General features: G+C 38.9%; 1 protein-coding gene across 4 annotated transcripts in view; it reads right to left on the bottom strand.

The window, feature by feature from the left end:
* LOC135225732 (uncharacterized) overlaps positions 1-24,426 on the bottom strand; it is a 391,490-nt gene that overhangs the window by 25,875 nt on the left and 341,189 nt on the right. For all 4 annotated transcript variants that reach the window (XM_064265117.1, XM_064265118.1, XM_064265116.1 and 1 more), the window contains 3 exons: positions 23,637-23,857; positions 16,728-16,853; positions 9,230-9,376 (listed from right to left, as the gene is read on the bottom strand). In XM_064265117.1, coding sequence (XP_064121187.1) covers positions 9,230-9,376; positions 16,728-16,853; positions 23,637-23,857 — 494 coding nt within the window. The remainder of the gene's footprint in view (positions 1-9,229; positions 9,377-16,727; positions 16,854-23,636; positions 23,858-24,426) is intronic.

The following is a 24,426-nucleotide window of genomic DNA, read 5'->3' as shown; positions in this document are numbered from 1 at the left end:
ATGAGGGAAACACGTAAATTTTCGCCCTACTAAGGTATTCATCTTCAGTAATTTTTCATTTTGTTCAGGTGAGGAAACTTCGACTAATAGGATCCCATCAACCTGTGGACGAATTTTTGGCTCATAGTCACATACATTATTAATTTCTCTACTTGCCTTAAATACACTAATATTCCACAATACATCATCTTCGAGCCTAAGAACTATGAATTTATTGTATAAAATTAATTCATACATACCAGGAAGAATCTCCATTCTTCCTTTTTTATTCCTCTGATTATTTAAGTTCCTTGAATTCAATTTTGCATTTTTCTCTTTCCAAAACCGGAGAAGAAAAAGGTTCCATTGTAACGATGTTCAAACCCAAATTATCTATTGCCACGATCATTTCCATGCCAGGGTCAGATGATAAGAGAAAGGGGATGGCCATAAAAACGTAAAGATTTAATTCGTCTGGGTAACCCCCCTGCCCACCAAGCCACAATTAGAGGACGCAGCCATCCCTTTGACAAGGGCTGCCCTAGGGGTATACATCTCACCCTCAGTGGTAAGGTGTCACGTCATGATGTCCATCGAGTCATGACCCGGCACAGAGGGCAGGGTTTGACATGAAACTTTTGCCTCGCTCAACCACATTGGGTACTTGAGTTCTTCAGGTGAGGTGGCATGCTGTCTATCCTCACCTTCCATCAAAGCCAAAGCACAAGTGAAATCATATCCAGAAACAAGCCAAAAGTCATAAACATAAAACCCACACCTAAATAGGAGGAGGAGGTAGAAAAATAGAAAAAATTTACAGCAATAGGAAAAGGCTGACTAATTTTGTTTGATGAACAGCTGGCCCCTAAAGGATCAGTGAGAAAGCATCTCCATCAGGTATCAGGGCCCAGCTGCTGGTCCCTAAGACCACTACCCACACCAAGGGGTCAGCATCTAGGGGTCCTAATGTCAAGACCGCAGGTTTGTTAGCTATGTAAAATACAAATTACAGGCGGCCCTCGGTTAGCGGCTGGGGTTCCGTTCCTGGCCGCCGACACCAAGCGATTTTCGACGCTAGGCGATTTTAAAGCCTACTGCCACCGCACACCTTCTTTCGAAACTCTAGACCAGTCAAAGGCTCCGTAATCCCACAACGGCGCAATAAGCAAAATTATATTTATGCAATATAGTACTATAGAATTTACTGTACAGTACAGTGGTCCCCCCGTATTCGCGGGCGATGCGTACCAGACCCCCCCCTGAATAGTTAGAATCCGCGAATGTTTGGAACCCCTATAAAAATGCTAAAAACAGCCTATTTTGTTAGTTAAAACTCAAGAAAAACCCACTAAAAATTTTCATACTTGGTTTTTTGAATAGTTTTATCACAAAATGTGCATTTTATGATGAAATTCATAAAAAAAAACCCAGGAATTTGTGGATATTTATCATAGAAAAATACCGCGAATGCGCGAATTTTCCGCGAATAATGCGGGGAAAAGTTCCGCAAAGAAATCTGCGAATGTGTGAGTCCGCGAATCAGAAGAACACGAATACGGGGAGTCCACTGTACATTTGGGTGTCTAGAGTATGTAAAGATATAATAAAGTTTATACAGTGTACAGGTAGCTGTAGTGTTCAGGTTACATCATTAGTCTTACGATAGAATTACAATGGCCTAACTTTATCCATCTTCTAGTTACATAAGTTCAATAACAGCAAAAGAGAATGATGAAAGTATGGTTTTAACGTCATACTCGTTGTGTGAACGTGTACAGCCATGAACAACCGAACGAAAAAAGACTTTTTTTTCCCAAGTACAACAGAACTGGATAACATCTGTTTGGCTTGTATTTCAATCATCGTACTACAGTACAACATTACCGGAGTTGTTATAAATGGCGTTATGTATAGAATAGAACTGAGACATCTTAATGTAATAACTTTATTCGCTATAGATCAGAGATCAATTTAGATTAAAGATCAATCAGGAAATATACTGTTAAATTTAAATCTAGTTATAACTGAAGTTGAGAAAACTGTTCAAGCTGCTAATGACTATTATCATACATTGGCAACAAGGATAAAACTGCAGTAAATGTATGCCATCAAACACAACCGTAGATAAAATTGGGATAAAATCATTTTAATCAAAACTACTGTGCTTGAAAGAACACATTTTACGGTTGGTTTTACGCCAATATAAGATAAATAACGTAAAGTTCGTATTACGATGATATAAAGGATTATTGCGAACAGAATCACGTAATTTTTAACGCAATAAACATGCCGCCAACGTAATCTATTAACGAAAAAAAAAGTAGTTCACATTCACAACGAGACATATTCAATAAATATTTCCACCTAAAAACATGCTGTATAAGGAAAAATAACTTTGTCTCATATAAGTAAAGTATCTAGATATTCGTTTTGTAGTGCAACTAGAAGCAAGAGCATTCGCTCAGAATTGCTTTATGGTGAAACAAACTTGAATTCATCAGCTGATTTCAAACCACAATGTTGGCCGCTCCGCGGAATACTGGCTTAAATTTGCCGTAGTATTTTAAAATACAATAATATAGAATACATACAATATTCTTTGATACAGTGAAATAATGTATAACTTTTTAAAGGATTTATGGAAAAGATGCATAATTAATAAAATAACACAATGCATTTTTTCGGAACTGGCGGACAAGAACAAAAATGAAAAAACATCCCCTGACAACGTGGAGCGTAGTTACAAAGGCTGCCTTGATTTGTATCTTATTTCTGTACAAAAATGAAAATACCTTTACGTAATATATTTTCATACACATTTTAAACATAAAAGCATAAACATTTAAAAATTCGACACATCGATCGATAAATTTGCACTCTTTTTAACTCGATATTTTTGGAAGAGCGGCAGACGGCGGCATACAAGAACGAACTTGAAAAAACATCGTAGTCGGTAACTTGAAGGGCAGTTTCAAAAGCTGCCTTTTTATCATATTTCTGCACAGAAATAAAAATACCCTATTCGTAATACATTTTCATACACATTTTAAATATAAAAGCATAAACATTTATAAAATCGACACATCGATCGCTAATTTGCACTTTTTTTAAGGGGGCCGGCCGGCTAATGCCCTTTTTTAAGGACAGGACTTTGATATTCATACCACTTAATAAGGTGACTTGGGACATCTCCAAACCGCATATGATTTTTGCCTCTGACCTTCGGTTTTGTGACGCCAAGGCGATTTATCCCGAAAATAACCATTTTTCAAATTCTATCTCCTCCCTTGATATTTAATATTAAGACCTGGGATTACTACCATATATAGACCTGATGTAGACCTCCAATCGAATGGAGAGTTTTTTTTCTAAAAGTCAATTTTTTGCTAGATATGAATTTTTCAATATGGTAAAAAAATAAACCCTATAAATCAGGAGAAAAAAAAAAAAAAAAAAAATACGAAACAAAAATTGGAAAAAAGGGCTCTATTTGATTGTTCTATAATGTCTTTCTGAGTTATATACCAAATTCCAATGTTATAGCTTTAAAACTAAGTGAGAAGATAGATTTTGAAGGTCAATAAGTATAGTTTTGAGATACGGGCGTTCAAAGTTTTCCTTCGTATTTCTATAAAGACAATGTTAATAAATAGTGATTATTATGAATGTATATTTCTTTTTTGTGTATTAATAAACCAAAACTATTTTATTTATCATAATTTAATCATAAATGATGATCCCTTTGCTCATATATCGCAGCCTGGGGCACTGCTTGAGGCAAGATGGGGCCCTTCTTCCTACGCAATTCTCTCTCTCCCCTTCACTAATTCGGCTTATTACAGCGAATTTTCTTCTTCTGTATGTTAGCGAGATGTTTTCCTTGTCTTTTCCTCTTTGGCATGATGAAATTCTTGCCCGAAACAAAGATAAACAAACGTAAATGCAAGAGAATGTCAAGAGGTGAAACTCGAAGGCGTACACTTTTTTTTACAAAGACAATTTAATAAATCATGATTATTATGAATTTCATATTCCATTTTGGGTATTAAAATAAACAAAACTTTGTTATTTATCATAAATGAAGATCTCTTTGCTCAAAGATCGTAGCCTTGGGCACAGTGTGACGTGTGCTGTCAAGCAAGACGGGGTCGTTACAAAGCAACCCTTACTTCGCAACCCTCCCCTCTCTCTTCACTAACTACGCATATATATTATGATATTCTGTAATAATACTTGAGCGATTTTTCTTCGTCTGTATGTTAGCGAGATGTTTTCCTTGTCTTTTCCTCATTGGCATGATGAAATTCTTGCCGAAACATACATAAACATACATAAAAGCAGGCGAATGTCAGAGGTGAAATGGAACGCGTAGACTACTTGAAGTCTGTGATCGCACTAAATCAGGACTGGACTTGGTAGCTGAGCCTGAAGTCTCCTTCTCGACTCGGGGAATGTCTACAGATGCCATTTCTCCCAATTTCTTTGACAATAATTATCAAAATTTACGATAATAGAAGAAATATTGCATTTTCTTGTACGGATCAATGTTTTAGGCTTATTGAGTTAAGTTAACTAATTACCCTGTAACTACGAAAGTAAGAGGAATTTTGACGAAATATTTCGTATAAGTATTCTAAATTGCCATATGAAGCTCCATGAATTTTTTCATGACTTTGTATTTTTTGCCCTATACCACCATATATAGGGGTTCCGGCCGGCCCCCTTAAATCGATATTTTCGGAAGAGCGGCAGGCGGTGGCTCACGAGAAAGAACATGAAAAAACATCGTATTTGATAACGTGAAGGGCAGTTTCAAAAGCTGCCTTTGTATCATATTTCTGTACAGAAATAAAAATACCTTTCACGTAATACATTTTATTAAACATTTTAAACAAAAGCATGAACATTTATAAATCGACACATCCATAGCTAAATTTGCACTTATGTAACTCGATATTTTCGGCATAGAACAGCGTCAGAGGCATATATTTTACCCTAATACCTACGTAATAACTCTCTATAAAATTTGTTAATTTAATTTGCATAACCTTTATGGTCTGAACGGCATTTCTACAAATGTATGAACTCGTTAGACAATGGCACTAGCGGCGCTGTTAACTGAAAATTGTGCCTTATTTTTTTAATGAATATTTTTGACAACCGCCGTTGAGTGATTGCGCCGTTAACCGCATGCCGCCTGTAATTTAAAGTTTGTCAGTTTTATTGAGTGTTTCATCAAAAAACCTCCAAATTTTGACCATTCTACCATTTTGGAGCAATTCATCTCTAGCCTTCATCTTATAGGTCCCAATAAAGTAACATAAAAAATTATGTTATAAGGCCAAAAAGTAATGTAGATAAGAATATATATATCCAAAGTAGAAGCAGCAAGTGTGACTTCTAGAAAGAATACATAAAGCAGCCAAGAAAACTGAAAGCATGTAGACCTGGACTAAGACCAGGAACCAAGTACTATTGGGTTTTAGGCTTTTTAAGAGTACATGCTACAGTACTCAACCTTTCCCACCAAGTGCATTCATCAATTTTTAAAAAATTATATGCAAACATTTATAATTTACAGATAATAAAAGAATACTAAATTGCAAACTTACTAAGGCCAGATTTTGGCAGGTTCACATATAACAATAGAAAATTAGAAAATACACTAGTAAAACAAAAGGCAATGTTTTCCTATGAAATCAGCTACAGACTGTACTTACAGTACATGCTCTTCCTTAATGAAATGCTATTTTATATGGTAGATCAAGAGATAGGTTGATAGTACTTGGAAACGTTTTCCTTGTGGTCTGTCATTTCATGAAACGTAAAAGTAGAAAAGAAGAACTTGATAAAACAGGAATACTAGTACAGGCGGCCCTCGGTTAGCGGCAGGGGTTCCGTTCCTGGCCACCGACGCCAAGCGATTTTCGACGTTAAGCAATTTTAAAGCCTATGGCCACCGCACACCTTCTTTCGAAACTCTAGACCAGTCAAAGGCGCCGTAATCCCACAACGGCGCAATAAGTAAAATTATATTTATGCAGTACAGTACTATAGAATTTACTGTACAGTACATGTCGGTGTCTAGAGTATGTAAAGATAAAATAAAGTTTATACAGTGTACAGGTAGCTGTAGTGTTCAGGTTATGATCATTAGTCTTACGATAGTCCGATTTTATGAGAGATCAAATTACAATGGCCTAACTTTATCCATCTTCTAGTTACATAAGTTCAATAACAGCTAAAGAGAATGATGAAAGTGTGGTTTTAACGTTATACTCGTTGCGTGAACGTGTACAGCCATGAACAACCGAACGAGAAACGACTTTTTTTTTTCTAAGTACAACCGAACTGGATAACATCTGTTTGGCTTGTATTTCGATCATCGTACTACAGTGCAACATTGCCGTATTTGTTATAAATGGCGTTATGTATAGAATAGAACTGAGATATCTTAATGTAAATAAACTTTATTCGTATAGACAGAGATCAATATAGATCAGAGATCAATATAGATTAAAGATCAACCGGGAAATATACGTTAAATTTAAACCTAGTTATAACTGAAGCTGAGAAAACTGTTCAAGCTGCTAATGACTATTATCGTACATCGGTAACAAGGATAAAACTGCAGTAAACGTCTGCCATCACACACAACTGTAGATAAAATTGGGATAAAATCATTTTAATCAAAACTACTGTGCTTGAAAGAACACATTTTACTGTTGGTTTCACGCCGATATAAGATAAATAACGTAAAGTTCGTATTACGATGATATAAAGGATTATTGCGAACGGAATCACGTAATTTTTTACGCAATAAACATGCCGCCAACGTAATCTGTTAACGAAAAAAATAGTAGTTCACATTCACAACGAGACATATTCAATAAATATTTCCACCTAAAAACACGCTGTATAAGGAAAAATAACTTTGTCTCATATAAGTCAAGTATATAGATATTCGTTTATGCTAACTAGAAGCAAGAGCATTCGCTCAGAATTGCGTTATGGTGAAACAGACTCGTATTCATCAGCTGATTTCAAACCACAACATTGGCCGCTCCGCGGAATACGGGCTTAAGTTTGCCGTAGTATTTTAAAATACAATAATATGAGAATACATACACTATTCTTGGATACAGTGAAATAATGTATAACTTTTTAAAGGATTTATGGAAAAGATGCATAATTAATAAAATAACACAATGCATTTTTCGGAACTGGCAGACAAGAACGAACATGAAAAACCATCCCCTGACAACGTGGAGCGTAGTTACAAAGGCTGCCTTAATTTGTATCTTATTTCTGTACAAAAATGAAAATACCTTTACGTAATATATTTTCATACACATTTTAAACATAAAAGCATAAACATTTGAAAAATTGACACATCGATCGCTAAATTTGCACTCTTTTTATCTCAATATTTTCGGAAGAGCGGCAGACGGCGGCATACAAGAACGAACTTGAAAAAAAAACAACATAGTTAATAACTTGAAGGGGAGTTTCAAAAGCTGCCTGTTTATCATATTTCTGCACAGAAATAAAAATACCCTATTCGTAATACATTTTCATACACATTTTAAACATAAAAGCATAAACATTTATAAAATCGACACATCGATCGCTAATTTGCACTTCTTTTTTTTAAATCGATATTTTCGGAAGAGCGGCAGGCGGCGGCTTACAAGAAAGAACATGAAAAAATATCGTATTTGACAACGTGAAGGGCAGTTTCAAAAGCTGCCTTTGTATCATATTTCTGTACAGAAATAAAAATGCCTTTCACGTAATACATTTTCATACACATTTTAAACAAAAGCATGAACATTTATGAATCGACACATCCACAGCTAAATTTGCACTTATGTAACTCGATATTTTCGGAAGAGTGGCAGACGGCGGCATACAAGAACGAACTTGAAAAAAAAACAACGTAGTTGATAACTTGAAGGGGAGTTTCAAAAGTTGCCTGTTTATTATATTTCTGCACAGAAATAAAAATACCCTATTCGTAATACATTTTCATACACATTTTAAACATAAAAGCATAAACATTTATAAAATCGACACATCGATCGCTAATTTGCACTTTTTTTAAATCGATATTTTCGGAAGAGCGGCAGGCAGCGGCTTACAAGAAAGAACATGAAAAAATATCGTATTTGATAACGTGAAGGGCAGTTTCAAAAGCTGCCTTTGTATCATATTTCTGTACAGAAATAAAAATGCCTTTCACGTAATACATTTTCATACACATTTTAAACAAAAGCATGAACATTTATGAATCGACACATCCATAGCTAAATTTGCACTTATGTAACTCGATATTTTCGGCATAGAACAGCGTCAAGAGGCATATATTTTACCCTAATACCTACGTAATAACTCTCCATAAAATTTGTTAATATAATTTGCATAACCTTTATGGTCTGAACGGCATTTCTACAAATGTATGGACTCGTTAGGCAACGGCGCTAGCGGCGCTGTTAACTGAAATTGGCGCCGTAAAGATACCTTTAAAATGCCTTATTTTTTTAATGAATATTTTTGACGACCGCCGTAAAACCGATTCGCCATTGAGTGATTGCGCCGTTAACCGCGGGCCGCCTGTACTGGCCTGCATTATGTAAGAGAAGTATGTTTTGATAATAAAAAATACAGGCAGTCCCCGTTTATTGGCAGACTCGGTTAACCGCGATCCGGTTTCATGGCACTTGTCTAGCACCATAAAATCGGTGATTTATGGCGCCATAACGCGCTGAGTTCCGGTTATCAGTGCCCCAGAGGTACCATTATGCAGTTATCAGCGCCATAAATTGCCAAGTTTTGATTAATAGCAGTTTTTGCTGATTCAGCACCCCGCCGATAACCAGGGACTGCCTGTAATAAAATAACTGTTAAGGAACACAGATTGTTGTCAACAAGCAGACAGGAGATATAGCTCTCGGCTACCTGTATTAAATGGAGGCACATGCGGTGCAGCTATTAAGCCTGTTGGTCTTCTTGTCTTATATTAGTAGTAGACTGGCTAGGCTTCATGGAGATTATAAATTTTGGATAATGTAAATGATGAGTTTGTTGCAATACAATTCACAACTGTATTAAACTGAAACATGAAAGAACATCTCTATGGTATCTATATCAGTATGTAGTTGGGACACCACTGCTGACAATATTGCACAGGGTATACAAATTACTGTGTAATGAAGAGTAAGAGAAGACAATAAAAAATAGTTTCACTAACCTGATTTTTGTATGGGTAATGTAAAAGTACACATTCTGACATGAAGTAAGAAATCATAGCATTGCCACCAAGTGCAGCCACATGAGCACGAACTAATGCTAAGACTTCAGTAACAAAGCTTCCCATAAATCCACTTAAACCACCACTCTGTTCAAAAAGAAAATTAAAATGTCAAGTGCACCTGAAATAAGACATTTTTATAATAAGATAAAGTTTTTATACATATATATACTTACCAAGTACTAATTACATAGCTATAGTTTCCACTCATATGGCAGCTCAAATTCAAACTTTCACAGGTAGCGCTAAATACAGTTTGTATAGGTAACATCTCATCCCACTAACAGAATATTGGAATGACCTACTAGACAATCCTCATTTGTTTTATGCCTTATGTCCTTCAGAGGGGAGGAAGGTGGGCTCTGATTCTGTAATTACTTGGTTTGGTAAGTAAGTAACTTACCAAGTAATTACATTGCTGAATCCCATATTGACACAAGGGGGGATACATAGACATAGTATTCTACTACAAAGAATTGTTATATAATGAATTTGAAATAAAAAAAGTTGCTAGTATTTAATACAATGCTTGTTGTTCCTTATCAGTTAAGAGAGCCTGCAGTATAAAACTGCAATTGGTTGTCGATAAACTTAACCTGTACTTGCATGACGGTAAAGCCAAGGGTTGCCTCTACTTAAGTGGAAGCTTTGTAGCAATGGAGTAATCTGATGGCAACCAAAGCATCAGTGGAAGTTATGCAGTTAAAAGAGTTACCCAATAGCTAGCAAACCCTTTAAAAGGTGCCCTTCCCCTGGGTGCAGTACCAAAAAAAAAAAAAAAAAAAAAAAAAAAAAAAAAAAAAAAAATCCAGACACTGTCACCTACACTGAAATATTTACATAACACCACAACCCATCCACTAAGAGTGGTGGGTGCTCCAGGTACTTTGTATCTCCTGGCTCCTAAAAACTCTATACCTTGTAGAAGGTGAAGATTATTATTAATAATAGGGCTTAGTTTTTCCAGACCTCTGAGTCTTAAGTAGACTTCTCGGGTTGGTTCTCAGGGATTAATCCTGAGAAGAAAATAAAAAGTGAAAAGTAAAAGAAATAAATAAATAAAAATAAATAAATAAATACATATATATATATACAAAAATAAAAAAAAATAAAAAAAATTAGACTATTTAAAAATTTATGATGTTAATTAAAAAATCTTTGCTTTCAGCAAGAATATTTTCCATTTTTTAATTCCGTAGATAAATTGATCTTTGTTGGGTCCAATTTGGGCATTCAACAAGTAAATGCTGCACTGTCATGGGTGTTTGACATCTATTACACTTTACTGGGTCAGCTTGTGGTGTTGACATCAAGTGACCATGCGAGAATCTTGCGTGTCCTATAAAAAGCCTTCAAGGCCCACAAAGTGCTGAAGGAGAAGCTTCCAGTGATGTGGAGGGCTAATGTGAAAGCCTGGGTAACGAGACTTTTGTTCGCCAAGTAGGTAAATGTGTGTTTCGGCCCGACACTGAAGAAATTCTTGGAAGAGAAGCGCCTCCCTCTGAAGTGTCTACTGTTGTTGGACAATGCCCTTGCTCACCCTCCTGGCCTCAAGGAAGATATCCTGGCGGAGTATTCTTTTATCAAGGTTCTTTATCTTCAGCCTAACACCACCCCTCTCCTCCAGCCCATGGACCAGCAAGTGATATCGGAATACAAGAAGCTGTATACGAAACATCTTTTCAAAAGATGTTTTGACATCACCGATACCACAAACCTCACCTTGTGTGAATTTTGGAAGGAGCATTTCAATGTTGTGATATGCATCCGACTCATCAATCAAGCTTGGCAGGAGGTTTCGAGGCGAACCTTGAATTCCTCGTGGAGGAAACTCTGGCCCGATGCCGTATCCGCCCAAGACTTCGAGGGATTCGACGTGGGAGAAGCTGGTGCAGATTCAGGAGCAGTTGACGATCCTGAAACTGTTTTGCAACCAGATCTTGATGAGATCGTTGCACTCAGCAAGTCCATGGGGCTGGTTGTCGACGAGGACGACATCAATGACCTTCTCGAGGAACACCAAGAGGAGCTTACAACGGATGACCTGAAGAAGTTAGAGGCCATGCAACATAACATCGTTCAAGAAGATTTCTCTAGCAGCGGCAAGGAGGAGGAGGACGACCCTATGACAACGGCAGAAATTAAGGATGCTCTAGCTGCTTTTCATAAGGTGCAATCATTTGTAGAAAAGACACCCCAAAAAGGCTTACACAGGTCGTATGCTTGCGCGGTTCAATGACGTTTGCCTGAGTTATTTCATGAACATTGTCAAAAGCAGGCAGAAGCAATCTTCCTTGGATAGTTATTTTTTAAAGAGGCCTTATGTAGGAGTAAGCAAAAAGGAAGATCCAATTGATACTACAAAAAAGCTGAAAGTTGAAAGTGGTGAAGAAATTGAAATTTTGCAAAAAACAAAGTATAAAAAGTAAAAAAAAAAAAAAAAAAAAAAAAAAAAAAAAAAATGTAAAAATCAAAAAAGAAAAAAAATTTAATTTTAAGTTTTTTGTAAAGTTAAGTGTTATGGTTTTGTTAATGTGTTTCATAAAGTTATTCTATGTTTCCTGACATTTTTTAATGTGTTTCGTAAAGTTAAGTGTACGTACTATAACAAGTTTTCTGCCGTTTGTCTTCCTCCTTTGTCGCCATTTTCGAAGATAGCCTCACTCGAAAGGCAAGGTTCCACATTTTACTACATACGTACGTATGTACGTACAGTATTTCTTGTATACCATGTACACTAATACACTTTATTTACAGGTACTATGTAGTACATATTAGTAGTACGTATGAAGTTAGGTATATGGTCCAAATTGTTGTATTTCATTGTTTATTGGTCAATTTAGCTTTTCTGGGCTTAGCCCGTGTCGCTCCGTGAAATGCATCCTTGATTCTCATTTCTAAGGCATAAATATTGCTATACATACCAGAGAAAAAAGAGAAACAACAGTGCCAGAATAACTGGCTCGCTCACCTTTTAATAAAGGTGTCGGTATAGTAAAAGAGCGAGTGGAAACCACTACCAGAGGTCCCTTGCCAATTAGCTTCCTTCTCCGCCAAAATCCCCCGTCTACAGAGGAGCCAAACCAAAGCCCCACTACCCGCTACTACTACAGTGAGCGTCTCTGGTGTCATTCCTTTCGATAGCATCGTTAGCGTTGCACGCACTTTTCCTTTGTGTTGTGTTTTTGCTTTCGTCTGGAATTTTTCCCTGATCCAAGATGGCTCAAGCTTCTGCATCCAAGTTAAGTACTGCTTTTAAGGTTTCAGATCTCATTATAAAGATCTACATCGTTTTTTGAGTCTTAGAAGTAAGGTAGCGGGAGCATCATTGTTCCCGCGCCGCCTTCTCCCGACTCGTCGACCGCATGGCGGTCTCTCATGCTCCTTTTGGTCTCCTATACCATCTGGACATACGATGTTATGCAGTATTTTACCTTATCATTTATATTTATTATCATTTAATGCAGTTAGCTTGATTTTATTCATTATAGCCCTTCACGGGGGTTGTATCGCTTCGACCACGTTTCGGATCGTAGCCTAGCCTAGTCAGATCTCGGTTCACTGTCGTTAGGATTTATATTCCTCTTCCTTCGTTGGGACCTTGTCCCTTCGTATTGTCCTTCTGCTCCCCAGTCGCCTGCCCCCGATTCCTTCGGTACGGCATACTATCTAGCCGCGTGAGGACCAGGCTAACACACCCAAATCGTCAGATTTGCGATTAGCCTAGCCCTTCAGGACATTTCTTTCTCTCTTCCATTTGTTATTTCACCTTTCCACCCCCGTGCTAGGCTAGTTAGCTATCTCATTATTGATATTTTATTATTATTTTATTCGTGTGCTATGGTTGCAGCTTGAGCTGGCCTATAGGCCTTCCCTCATCGACTGGTCTTTTCACACCGCGTGTCTGTTCACCCAGCTGAGAAGGTTTCAAGTTGATCGCGTACGAGCCACCCTGTTACCGACCTCCCACCTCCCTCCCTCACTTCCCCCCCTTCCTACCCGCTCACCCACCTCGGTGCGGTGACGACTTGCTCACTACCCAGCTAGCCTGTCCGAGTCTACTTAGGAAAGGGGGGGAGTGCCTGGGGGAGGGGGAGGGGGAGGGGGAGGGACACACTCGGTGCTCAGGCGTATCGTACCCATCCACCTGTCTACAGGGTCTAGGGACTCGTCCCTCCCCCTCCCTCCACCACTAAGGTGGGCCTTTAGGCATGGGAGGCCGGGACTTCCTCCCTTTCACCCTACGTATGACTACAATCCCTCCACCAACCCCTCACGTCTGTCACCCTCCCACCTGCTCCGGCGGTCTCAGACCCCGGGCTGACGCCGGCCCTGACCTTGAGCTTGGGATTTTCAGACTTAAGGCTCCGGCCTTATCGTGGAGCTCTATTTTTATGGTTTTTGTTTCATTTTATGTATATATGATGTCTCTTGCCATAGCACACACATACACGTATATTAATATATTATGTCTTTACGATGGAGTTCCCACTCCGCCAGGTTTTTGTCACCCAGTCTCAGCACTCTTCCCCCCTATCACTTGAATGTTACTCCCGGCACCGAGTATGCCTCATTCATAATTCTATGAAGTTTTTACTCCAGCCCCGACTGGAGTTGTTGAATGCATGCTCTCACGTTCCACTCGTGACATCAGGTTTTATATTCAGGCCCCAGAGTAATTGTGACAGAGTGACAATTACCTTCCTTTATTATTTTAAATATGTATAAACATAGATATGTATCTGTATATATAACGACACTCTGCACGCCGGAGCCACTCCGGCAGCAGTCTGATAATTAATTGTTAAACTTCTCCGGAGGTTTTCAATGCTACTCGTGTATCATTCGACTTACAGGTTACCTGTTGTCAAGAGAAGGGCTGCAATGCAGTACTGCAGGACCCCTGTGGCCATGAGGTGTGCCGTTCCCATGTGGGGTGCGCTGTGAGGGTGGACGACTACACGGTGTGGCACCACGAGAACTGCTCCACGTGCTACATCCTGGTGTCTGAAGCCTCCGCCGAGGTATGTTTTTTCTGGGCTCAGCCCGTGTCGCTACGTGAAATGTCCTTTTAGCACACATTTCTAAGGTAAATTAATGCTAACATACCAGAGAAAAAAGCAAAAATGGAAATGCCAGAATATTCTGGCTTGCTCACCTTATTAAAAGGTGTCGGTATGGTTTCTGGGGCGAGTGAAACCACTACCACGGGTCTCTTACCATTTAGATTCATCACTCTTTGAAATCCCTCTACCAAAGAGGGGCCAATGCAAGGCCCACTCCCAGCTACGACTACTACTAGCACCCCCAACGCTACCACCAGCGCCTCCACCGGTCATCCTTTTCGTTAGCACCATCCAGTTCGCACGTGTTTTTCTCGATCTGTGTTTTTGTGCTTTCTTTCTGGATTTATATCACCATGGAACGCCAAGCCATCGCTGCGTCTAAGTTAAGTACTGCTAGAAGTGTTTCACATGTTTTTAGCCGGACAAGGGCCCGTTTAACCATTTTATTTTAGGCTATGAAGACGGCGTCCCCGACGGCTTTGTTACAGAGTCGCCTTGCGCGGCTCGCTCCCACATGTTTCATTATTTCGTGGTTCTTTCGGTCCCCTATACCGATTGCGTTTGAATATTTAGCAGTACATGTTTTCCATTATGATTTTGCAGTTTTGACATATATATTTATTCATGTCTTTACAAGGGGGTTTCCTTGAGTTCTCACGAGCTCGTAGCCTGCATCACTCCTTAGCTCAGAGTTCATGCATGCATGTTCCTTTGTATTTAGGTCTGTGATAGGCTCCCTTAGGACATACGTCCTATCTTTTGGTCCTGACCACCCTGGCCACCGCCCTACGTTCCTACGTATCAGCTTAGGCCAGCTCCTTCAAGTCGCTAGTCGTCCTCCCTTCTTGGTTGGCCCGGCCTAGCTTCTCCAGGACTATTCTTTCTCTTATCCTGAGTTTTTCTTCTTCCCCCCGTGTTTCTGTTAGGATGTTTTTGTATGCATGCCTTTTGAGACGGTTAGAGGTGGCCTACGCCTGGTCTGTCTTACTGCGTGGCTCACACCACGTCCACGACGAGGCCAGGCGATCGCCGTGAGCCACCCTGCGTCAGTCCCCCACGCTTCCTCCCTCCTCTAGGGGGGAGATCTGCTCGTTCCCGTTGTCCCTGGCAACCATCCGAGCTCCCTCCCCTCTTCCCCCCCCCCCTCCACGGGGGGGATACGGGAGTTAGTAGGGGGGACACACGACGCTGGCTCGGCTCGCACCGCTCCCACCCTTCGGTACCGAGGGGTTTCCCTGAGCGGCCGAGCCTCGGTTGGCCACCAGGCTCAGCTGCGCTCGGATCTCCTCGGTTACCGAGCCAAGCTCTCTCTCACCCCGAGTCACCATCCTTCCCGCTCTGGCAGATAGGGGCTCCGGCTCCGCCAGGCCCTAAGTTTGGTGACTGTAGAAGAGCTCCGCCATGTGTTTTTTACTATTGCATGTTTACTTTTATTACATTTATTGATTGTATACATCCTTTATGTTTGCTAAGTCGGCGGAGACCCTGCTCACCACCCGGGTTCACCACCTACTTATTCTGATGCTTTTTTATGGCGTAGTCATCCTACCCGCCATAATTGCTGGTCCCCTCCTGCTCCGTTCTTGTACTCCTCGTTCCGTCGTATATATTAGGTAATTCGGTTCCGGTGATTTTTCGTCCTCCAGCAACACCGGAGACGCACTGATTCTAGTTTTACCAACTCTATCGGACACCCACCACTTTACACGGCAGGAGAACAGGTAGAGACCAAGCCTTAAACTATCGAGTAACTCCGGTGTACTCCGGTGTTATGATATATCACTTCATGGACTTAGTCCAACGAGTTAGTGTTGATACTCATGTATCATTTCACTTACAGGCCACCCACTGCCAGGAGTCAGGCTGCAACGCTGTCCTCCATGACCCCTGTGATAATGAGGGGGAGTATGTCAGTTATAATTGTAATTTTGCAGAGAACGTGCAAAGAAATAGTAGTACAAAAGCCTAATTAATCATTATGCAACAGGAGATAAAGCCCTCCTATCCTAAGTCCTTTATATTCTATCACTGTACCAACAAGCACTATTCTGGCCAAGACCAACTACGTGTAAGAGAATTCTTTGTAATTGGTTGGTCTGTCTTATAGAGCCCTTGGGGGACCATGAGAATATTCTGTTTTATGGAGCCCTGGGTGGACCATGAGTGTAACTCTTTTGAAGACTCACAGCAGCTACCAAAAATAGGTTCTTCCTATGGCCAAACCTGTTTTATTTTTTTATTGAATATTTTAGTAGTATATGGTATTTAAGGTACTTCGGAGTAATGTACATTAAAATATTGCAGTCAAATTAATTTTGAATGCGAGTAAAAATCCCAAGATAAAGCATACACTTGGTGAATTCCATATTTACCTCTTTAATGCTAGTACTTTCTCTAATGAAGAAGAAATTCAAGTTTCCTAGATGACGTTCGATTCGTCCTCCTGGAACATACGAGAGAGGAGTGATTTCCACTCCATACCTCTCCCTTGGGGATGTCTGTAAAAAAAATTAATAAAAAGACTATTATAAAGGTGACCTTATGCATACTAAGAAACTTTTAAACAGTAAAGTACATAGTAATTATGAGATTTTATGAAGGTGTACATCTCAAACCTTTGCAAAGATACCCATTTATTAATGTAAAAGTTTAACAGGATTATAACATTTTCTATCATGATTATCCAATAATATAGGAAAAATACAAATTTAAGTGCTGTTACAAAAAGCAGTACAGTGTTCCCCCCATATTCGCGGGGATGTGTACTAGGGCCCCGCAAATAGCATAAACCCACGAATAGTTAGAACTCCCCTCTAAAAATGCCCATATCTCCATATCTTGAAAATTCAAATACTACCAAATGTATACTTAAAGTATCATCCTACATCAAAGATACCATTGAATTGGTATTATTAATATCATTCCAAAGTCATCTTAAACATTTTACCATTAGAAATATATAAACAGCCAATAAGAGAGAGAGAGAGAGAGAGAGAGAGAGAGAGAGAGAGAGAGAGAGAGAGAGAGAGAGAGAGAGAGAGAGAGAGAGAGAGACCAAATGTAAACCTTATGTAACATCCTACATCAAATTTACCTTAAATTATTATCATATTAATGTATTAATCTTAGAGACTGTATTAATATAATTTCAAAGTAATCCTAAACATTAGTACCCTTAAAGGTATATACGTACGTACATACATACGTACTTCTAACACTTACAGCCAAGAGAGAGAGAGAGAGAGATTGACTGTCCTTACAGTATTTAAAAGAGCGAAATGGAAAGATTATTGTATTTAAAATACTCACATATGAATTTTTTCATTACATTTATAGTATTATTATTACACATAGTATTATTATTGGAAAATATTAATAATAAATTTATTACATGCATGTACCATAAAAAGGATTTCCTTATTAAGAGAGAGAGAGAGAGAGAGAGAGAGAGGAGAGAGAGAGAGAGAGAGAGAGAGAGAGAGAGAGAGACATTGCATAAAAACCCTCGACAAATTTGACAGCTTCCCAGCTCCAAGCTACGAGAGGGTAGGGAAATTGATACAGAAAAAGACGAAGGGAGGAATTTTCATTTGAAGTTAGTTATATTATTATATTATTATTATTATTATTATTATTATTATTATTATTATTATTTGAAAATATTAATAAACACATGCATCTACCATAAAAATTCTCTTATCACAGTAAGAGAGAGGAGTTATCCTTACGTAAGTGAAATGGAAAGGTCATTTTTATCTCTTTAAAATACTACCACATACCAATTTTGCAATTAGTTTTATAATAATAATAATAATAATAATAATAATAATAATAATAATAATAATAATAATAATTATTATTATTATTGTACTTAGGAAGCAGACCCTCTCTCAAGCATACTTTATTAAAAGTAATGGCTACTTCAGCAGCATTACACTTGTAGAGATTCTTCTCTATTTTCCGAATAGCGGCTTTATCCGTGCTACTTAGACAGGCTAGTAGAGCGCCTATGGAGGTCATGATCAAATACAGAGCCAAAATTGGTGCATATATTTGAATTTTACAGATAAACTATGATACCATAGTTATCAAAGTCATTAACGATATATATATATATATGTCTCTCTCTTTCTCTCTCTCTCTCTCTTTCTTGAAGCAAGCGAGCTTTCGTCTGGAGCTGCCAGACATCCTCGGGCTGGGAAGCTGAGGGTGGACTGATCTTGAAGCGGTGTCCGTCCTCGTTTATATTTGGAGTTGACAGCAGGGGTCCGCCCCATGCTGATCTACTATTGGCTGGTGGCGGTAGGTCTTCGTTTTCATTGGTGGCTTGAACCGGGTCTCAAGCCACTTTCCATGCGTTGATGGTTGCGATACTGTAAGTCCTTAGCGGCGCGGTTACGTCGATGGGCGTTTCGCTATGCTGCGGGACGTCACGGCTAACTTGATTATGATTGGCTGCGGGAGTATCTCGTTCGGGGGCGTCGTCTTCCGTGGAGTTGTCGTGCTCGGTGGTGTCATTGTTGGTGGCAGGTCTTCTCATACTCGTAGGGAGGAGAAATTCTTCCTGCGTCGTATTTAGTGTAGGTCTTACTTGCTGGATGAGAAGCGCCTCCAGCAGGCGTAACCGACGGGCATCAAGGGCCTTCCCGATGATCTTCGTGTTTTGGATGATCACATCCCGGGAGATGGCCTCTTGATGTTTGGTGCGTGCGTGATTTTTGATAGCCCCCTCTTGGGCGTGGCACGAGAGTCTCTTCGACAGGCGCATGGTAGTCATACCAACGTAGGCGCCGCTGCAACCGCGGACTGGGCATGTATACTGGTACACCACATGCGTCTGCTTCAGGGGGTCTCGTACCTGTGGAGAGGGGTTATTTTTCATAATTAGGTCGCGCGTCCTCCGATTCTGGTAGTAGATAATTAGGTCGATATTTTTGGTGTCGTCGGTCGGGGATACATTTTCAGAAATAATTTTCTTTACTGAGTCCTCTTCTTCACGGTAATGTGAGCTCATGAAGGCTTTATAATACAGCTTGATATTATCCTGGGGGCGGGGTTGCGGGCTCTCACTACCGTACCATTTCTCCAGGGCTGTACGGACTTCTCTGCTTATTAATTTATTTGAATACCCGTTATTTACGAGTACTTGGGAGGCGCGGTCGAGTTCCTGATGAGTGTCCTGCCAGGTCGAGCAGTGGGAGAGGGCTCTCCTGACGAAGGCCCTGACGGTCGTGCTGAATTACACTGTTGAATACAGCACCGACGATCGGCTCCCCTTCCTCGACGTCCTTGTGAGTAAGACGGAAGACGGCCTCCGTACTTCCGTCTACACAAAGAAAACCAACCTAGGACTTTGCCTCAATGGTGACAGCGAGTGCCCCGCCAGATTCAAAAGCACGACCGTCAGGGCCTTCGTCAGGAGAGCCCTCTCCCACTGCTCGACCTGGCAGGACACTCATCAGGAACTCGACCGCGCCTCCCAAGTACTCGTAAATAACGGGTATTCAAATAAATTAATAAGCAGAGAAGTCCGTACAGCCCTGGAGAAATGGTACGGTAGTGAGAGCCCGCAACCCCGCCCCCAGGATAATATCAAGCTGTATTATAAAGCCTTCATGAGCTCACATTACCGTGAAGAAGAGGACTCAGTAAAGAAAATTATTTCTGAAAATGTATCCCCGACCGACGACACCAAAAATATCGACCCTAATTATCTACTACCAGAATCGGAGGACGGGCGACCTAATTATGAAAAATAACCCCTCTCCACAGGTACGAGACCCCCTGAAGCAGACGCATGTGGTGTACCAGTATACATGCCCAGTCCGCGGTTGCAGCGGCGCCTATGTTGGTATGACTACCATGCGCCTGTCGGAAGAGACTCTCGTGCCACGCCCAAGAGGGGGCTATCAAAAATCACGCACGCACCAAACATCAAGAGGCCATCTCCCGGTATGTGATCATCCAAAACACGAAGATCATCGGGAAGGCCCTTGATGCCCGTCGGTTACGCCTGCTGGAGGCGCTTCTCATCCAGCAAGTAAGACCTACACTAAATACGACGCAGGAAGAATTTCTCCTCCCTACGAGTATGAGAAGACCTGCCACCAACAATGACACCACCGAGCACAATAACTCCACGGAAGACGACGCCCCCGAACGACAGATACTCCCGCAGCCAATCATAATCAAGTTAGCCGTGACGTCCCGCAGCATAGCGAAACGCCCATCGACGTAACCGCGCCGCTAAGGAGGTCTAGGCGGCTGCAGGACTTACAGTATCGCAACCATCAACGCATGGAAAGTGGCTTGAGACCCGGTTCAAGCCACCAATGAAAACGAAGACCTACCGCCACCAGCCAATAGTAGATCAGCATGGGGCGGACCCCCTGCTGTCAACTCCAAATATAAACGAGGACGGACACCGCTTCAAGATCAGTCCACCCTCAGCTTCCCAGCCGAGGATGTCTGGCAGCTCCAGACGAAAGCTCGCTTGCTTCAAGAAAGAGAGAGAGAGAGAGAGAGAGATAGAGAGACATATATATATATATATATATATATATATATATATATATATATATATATATATATCGTTAATGACTTTGATAACTATGGTATCATAGTTATCTGTAAAATTCAAATATATACACCAATTTTGGCTCTGTATTTGATCATGACCTCCATAGGCGCTCTACTAGCCTGTCTAAGTAGCACGGAAAAAGCCGCTATTCGGAAAATAGAGAAGAATCTCTACAAGTGTAATGCTGCTGAAGTAGCCATTACTTTTAATAAAGTATAATTATTATTATTATTATTAACAACAGAAAATATCAATAAACATTTTACATACTAGTAACATAAAAATTTTTTCATCTCATTAAAGAGAGAGAGAGAGTGTGTGTTTATCTCTCTGTTCTCTCAGAAAATACTTATATCGCTTACAGCGAAACCGAGGGAGGGAGTTACCACTATGACATACATATCCTGTGTGGGAAAAGAGAGAGAGAGAGAGAGAGAGAGAGAGAGAGAGAGAGAGAGAGAGAGAGAGAGAGAGAGAGAGAGAGAGAGAGAGAGAGAGAGAGAGAGAGAGAGAAATTGCATGAACACTTGGTGGCAACAACACAACAGCTCCTCCCCCTCCATCCCATTACTTGATATGTTTGACAGTTTTAGTACCTGGAGCTTGAGAGAGAAGACTGGGATTTCCTTCATTCTTACAAAATTTTTCAAATTTATAAACTAAAATCTTACTAATTCACTTTAGTATTTTCTTTAATGAATTGATGTTTATTGCTGTATACATAATATTAATATTTGAAAATATGAAATCAATTATTTATTATACAAAAAAACCATACATATCTGTAGAAGAGAGAGAGAGAGAGAGAGAGAGAGAGAGAGAGAGAGAGAGAGAGAGAGAGAGAGAGAGAATTACTATTTTTACCATGTGATATCATTTAATCTTATTAACCTTACTAATACAGTATTAATCAGTACGTATTAATATTTGAAAATTAGTAAATCATTTTTGTACCATAAAAATGCACTTAGTCATGAAAATAACATCAAAATACACTAATTGGTGATGATTTTCGCCGGAAAATCCAGCGAATAGGTGAATCCCCCACTGATAATCGGTAAATATGGTCCAGAGAGAAATCCGCGAATCAGTGAGTCCGCGAATCCGGAGAACACAAAACTTTTAAAATCACACACATTACCTAAGCATTATTCTTATTCAGCTTCTTTTTCCTAAAGTTAAATTTACTGATTCAGAAAATAAAAATAAAACTTTCTTCTGTAACATTAAATATGCCCTATCAGGTAGATTTTAATACTTTGAAAAGTTTTTAATTTCTGAAATGAGTTAAACGACAAATTAGTTTCTAGGGCTAAAGTCTAATTATTTTACAGTATTCCGTACTCCTTTAGATATTATACATATCCCAGTTATGTGCATTATCATTAATGCAAGTATAATATAATCTCGTATAGTGTATTACAAGATCAAAATATTTAAATGACCTGAAAATTTACATGTATCCTTACTAAAGTTTCAAAAGTGCCCTGCAAAATAATAGTTCTGAACACTTTAAAGGGGCCAGGCAATATTATTAGAATTAAATTGTATAAAACCCTAATCATAACACATTTTGTATAACTACTTATGCCATACAGTAATGAGTTTATAAAGTGTGATATCAAAATTTGTTGTATTGTTTTATCAGTTATGGGGAATAGTACCCCAAAACCACAAATACAATTCCAATATACCGTACTACCTTACATACAAAAGGCTGAGAAGTGATTTATTTATTGGTTAAAATAAATTACTGTACTACAGATTTTACAGAAAAAGTACCATCAGAACTGGCATACAGTACCCATTTTCAATTGATCTTAGACAGAAGAGAATAAATGAGTTAATTAGCCTCAAAATCTCAGTCCAAGTATGATTGTTATTGTCTCAAGTGTGGCACTCATAACATGAAATTGTTAATAAATAAACTATAACCTCTTTTGACAACATACTTGCATAACAATGCTCCTCCATACTGCATAGTTTCATATAATTCTAGGAATTTACTATTTTATATACAGGTTTAAATCAAAGTATACTGACCAAAATTTTTACATAACTTTCACCTAAAATCCCTGAAGTTGACCTTGACATTTTTACAACATAATCAATGCACAGAAACTTGGTTATCAAGAGTTGCTTCTACAGGTATAACTGGACACATGAATACTGAGTAAATTGATGCAGTATTTACTAGTACATACAAGGTTTCTAGGAATTATTAATCTACTGACACCCAACCTTGTTTTTAATGGCATGAAGAAAAACCTACTTGACATTCAGTACATACTGAATTTTGATAATGTTCAAGCTTAGAGTTTGAGATAAAATTTAAACAGTATATGACATAACAATGAATTTTCTTCACTGTCATTGTAGCCCATCAAAAACACACTGAAGTTGCTTTGCTGCATGGTATAATGAAAAGTAAAGCTATTTTAAAGGGGTTAGAAAATTCAGAAGCTACTTTCTAAATCTTATAAAACCAAAAAATTTTGGAAAATTATCAAAATTGTCATCAACATTTTCAAAATGCTATCAGTTATAAAATCCACAAATGAAAAAGTTTTTCTTCTTTAGTAATTATTACTATTTACCTGCTTTACTCACTTCATCATATATTCCCAATATGTTTAATATGAAACACATAATATATATTGAGGTAAAAACCAACTGGTCATGCTTATCTTGTTTCACTTACATGGTAAGTTGTAAACTTAGGATCATTCCTTGACCTTGTTGATGATCTCTGTGAAGACGTTGATGAACATATTGATGTTGCAGATGGTACTGATGGGACATTTGAAGCTGGTAACGCTGATTGTTTTGAAATTATGGGATGAGGAATAGCAGTTTTTGGTTTTATATTCTCCTCACTAGTTGGTACTAATTCCTCCATTTTGAAAATCATTTCCCCATCATCTGAAAGAGTGAATAAAATAGAAAAGAATTAACAGTGGTAGGAAGCAAGGATTCCAAGGATTAATTATTTTCTATTATCTTTGTACCCTAAAACAATTTGAATTTATATTTCCAAAATCTCACAGTATTTCCTTTTAACTGAAATTAGTTATTTGTATAGTTAAATCAGAATTAAAAATTCAAACTCACCAGACATGTTTTTAACCTTGTCAGTCAGCCACACCAATTATGAATTCTCTCTTTTCTTAATAATGCTACAAGAATACAAAGACTTGCCAAAGATGTTAACACGTCTTAACACTAAATTTCATACTGCCATACATACTGTTTTTTACTACAATCATACTATTCACACACTTTCTTTTCCTAGAGGGTTAGTTTTATTATTATTATTATTATTATTATTATTATTATTATTATTATTATATCACAGTCATCCTATTCAACTGGGTGGTTTTTATAGTGTGGGGTTCCCGTCTGTCACTTCTCTTACTGTGTGTGCTGTTTCCAGTAGCACACTCTTCTGCACGAGTCCTACAGCTGCTTCGGCATCTAGTTTTTCCAGGTTC

The sequence above is a fragment of the Macrobrachium nipponense genome, chromosome 13 (genome assembly GCF_015104395.2).
Source record: "Macrobrachium nipponense isolate FS-2020 chromosome 13, ASM1510439v2, whole genome shotgun sequence".
Classification (NCBI taxonomy): domain Eukaryota; kingdom Metazoa; phylum Arthropoda; class Malacostraca; order Decapoda; family Palaemonidae; genus Macrobrachium; species Macrobrachium nipponense.
This window is presented reverse-complemented; position numbering and strand designations above follow the sequence as displayed.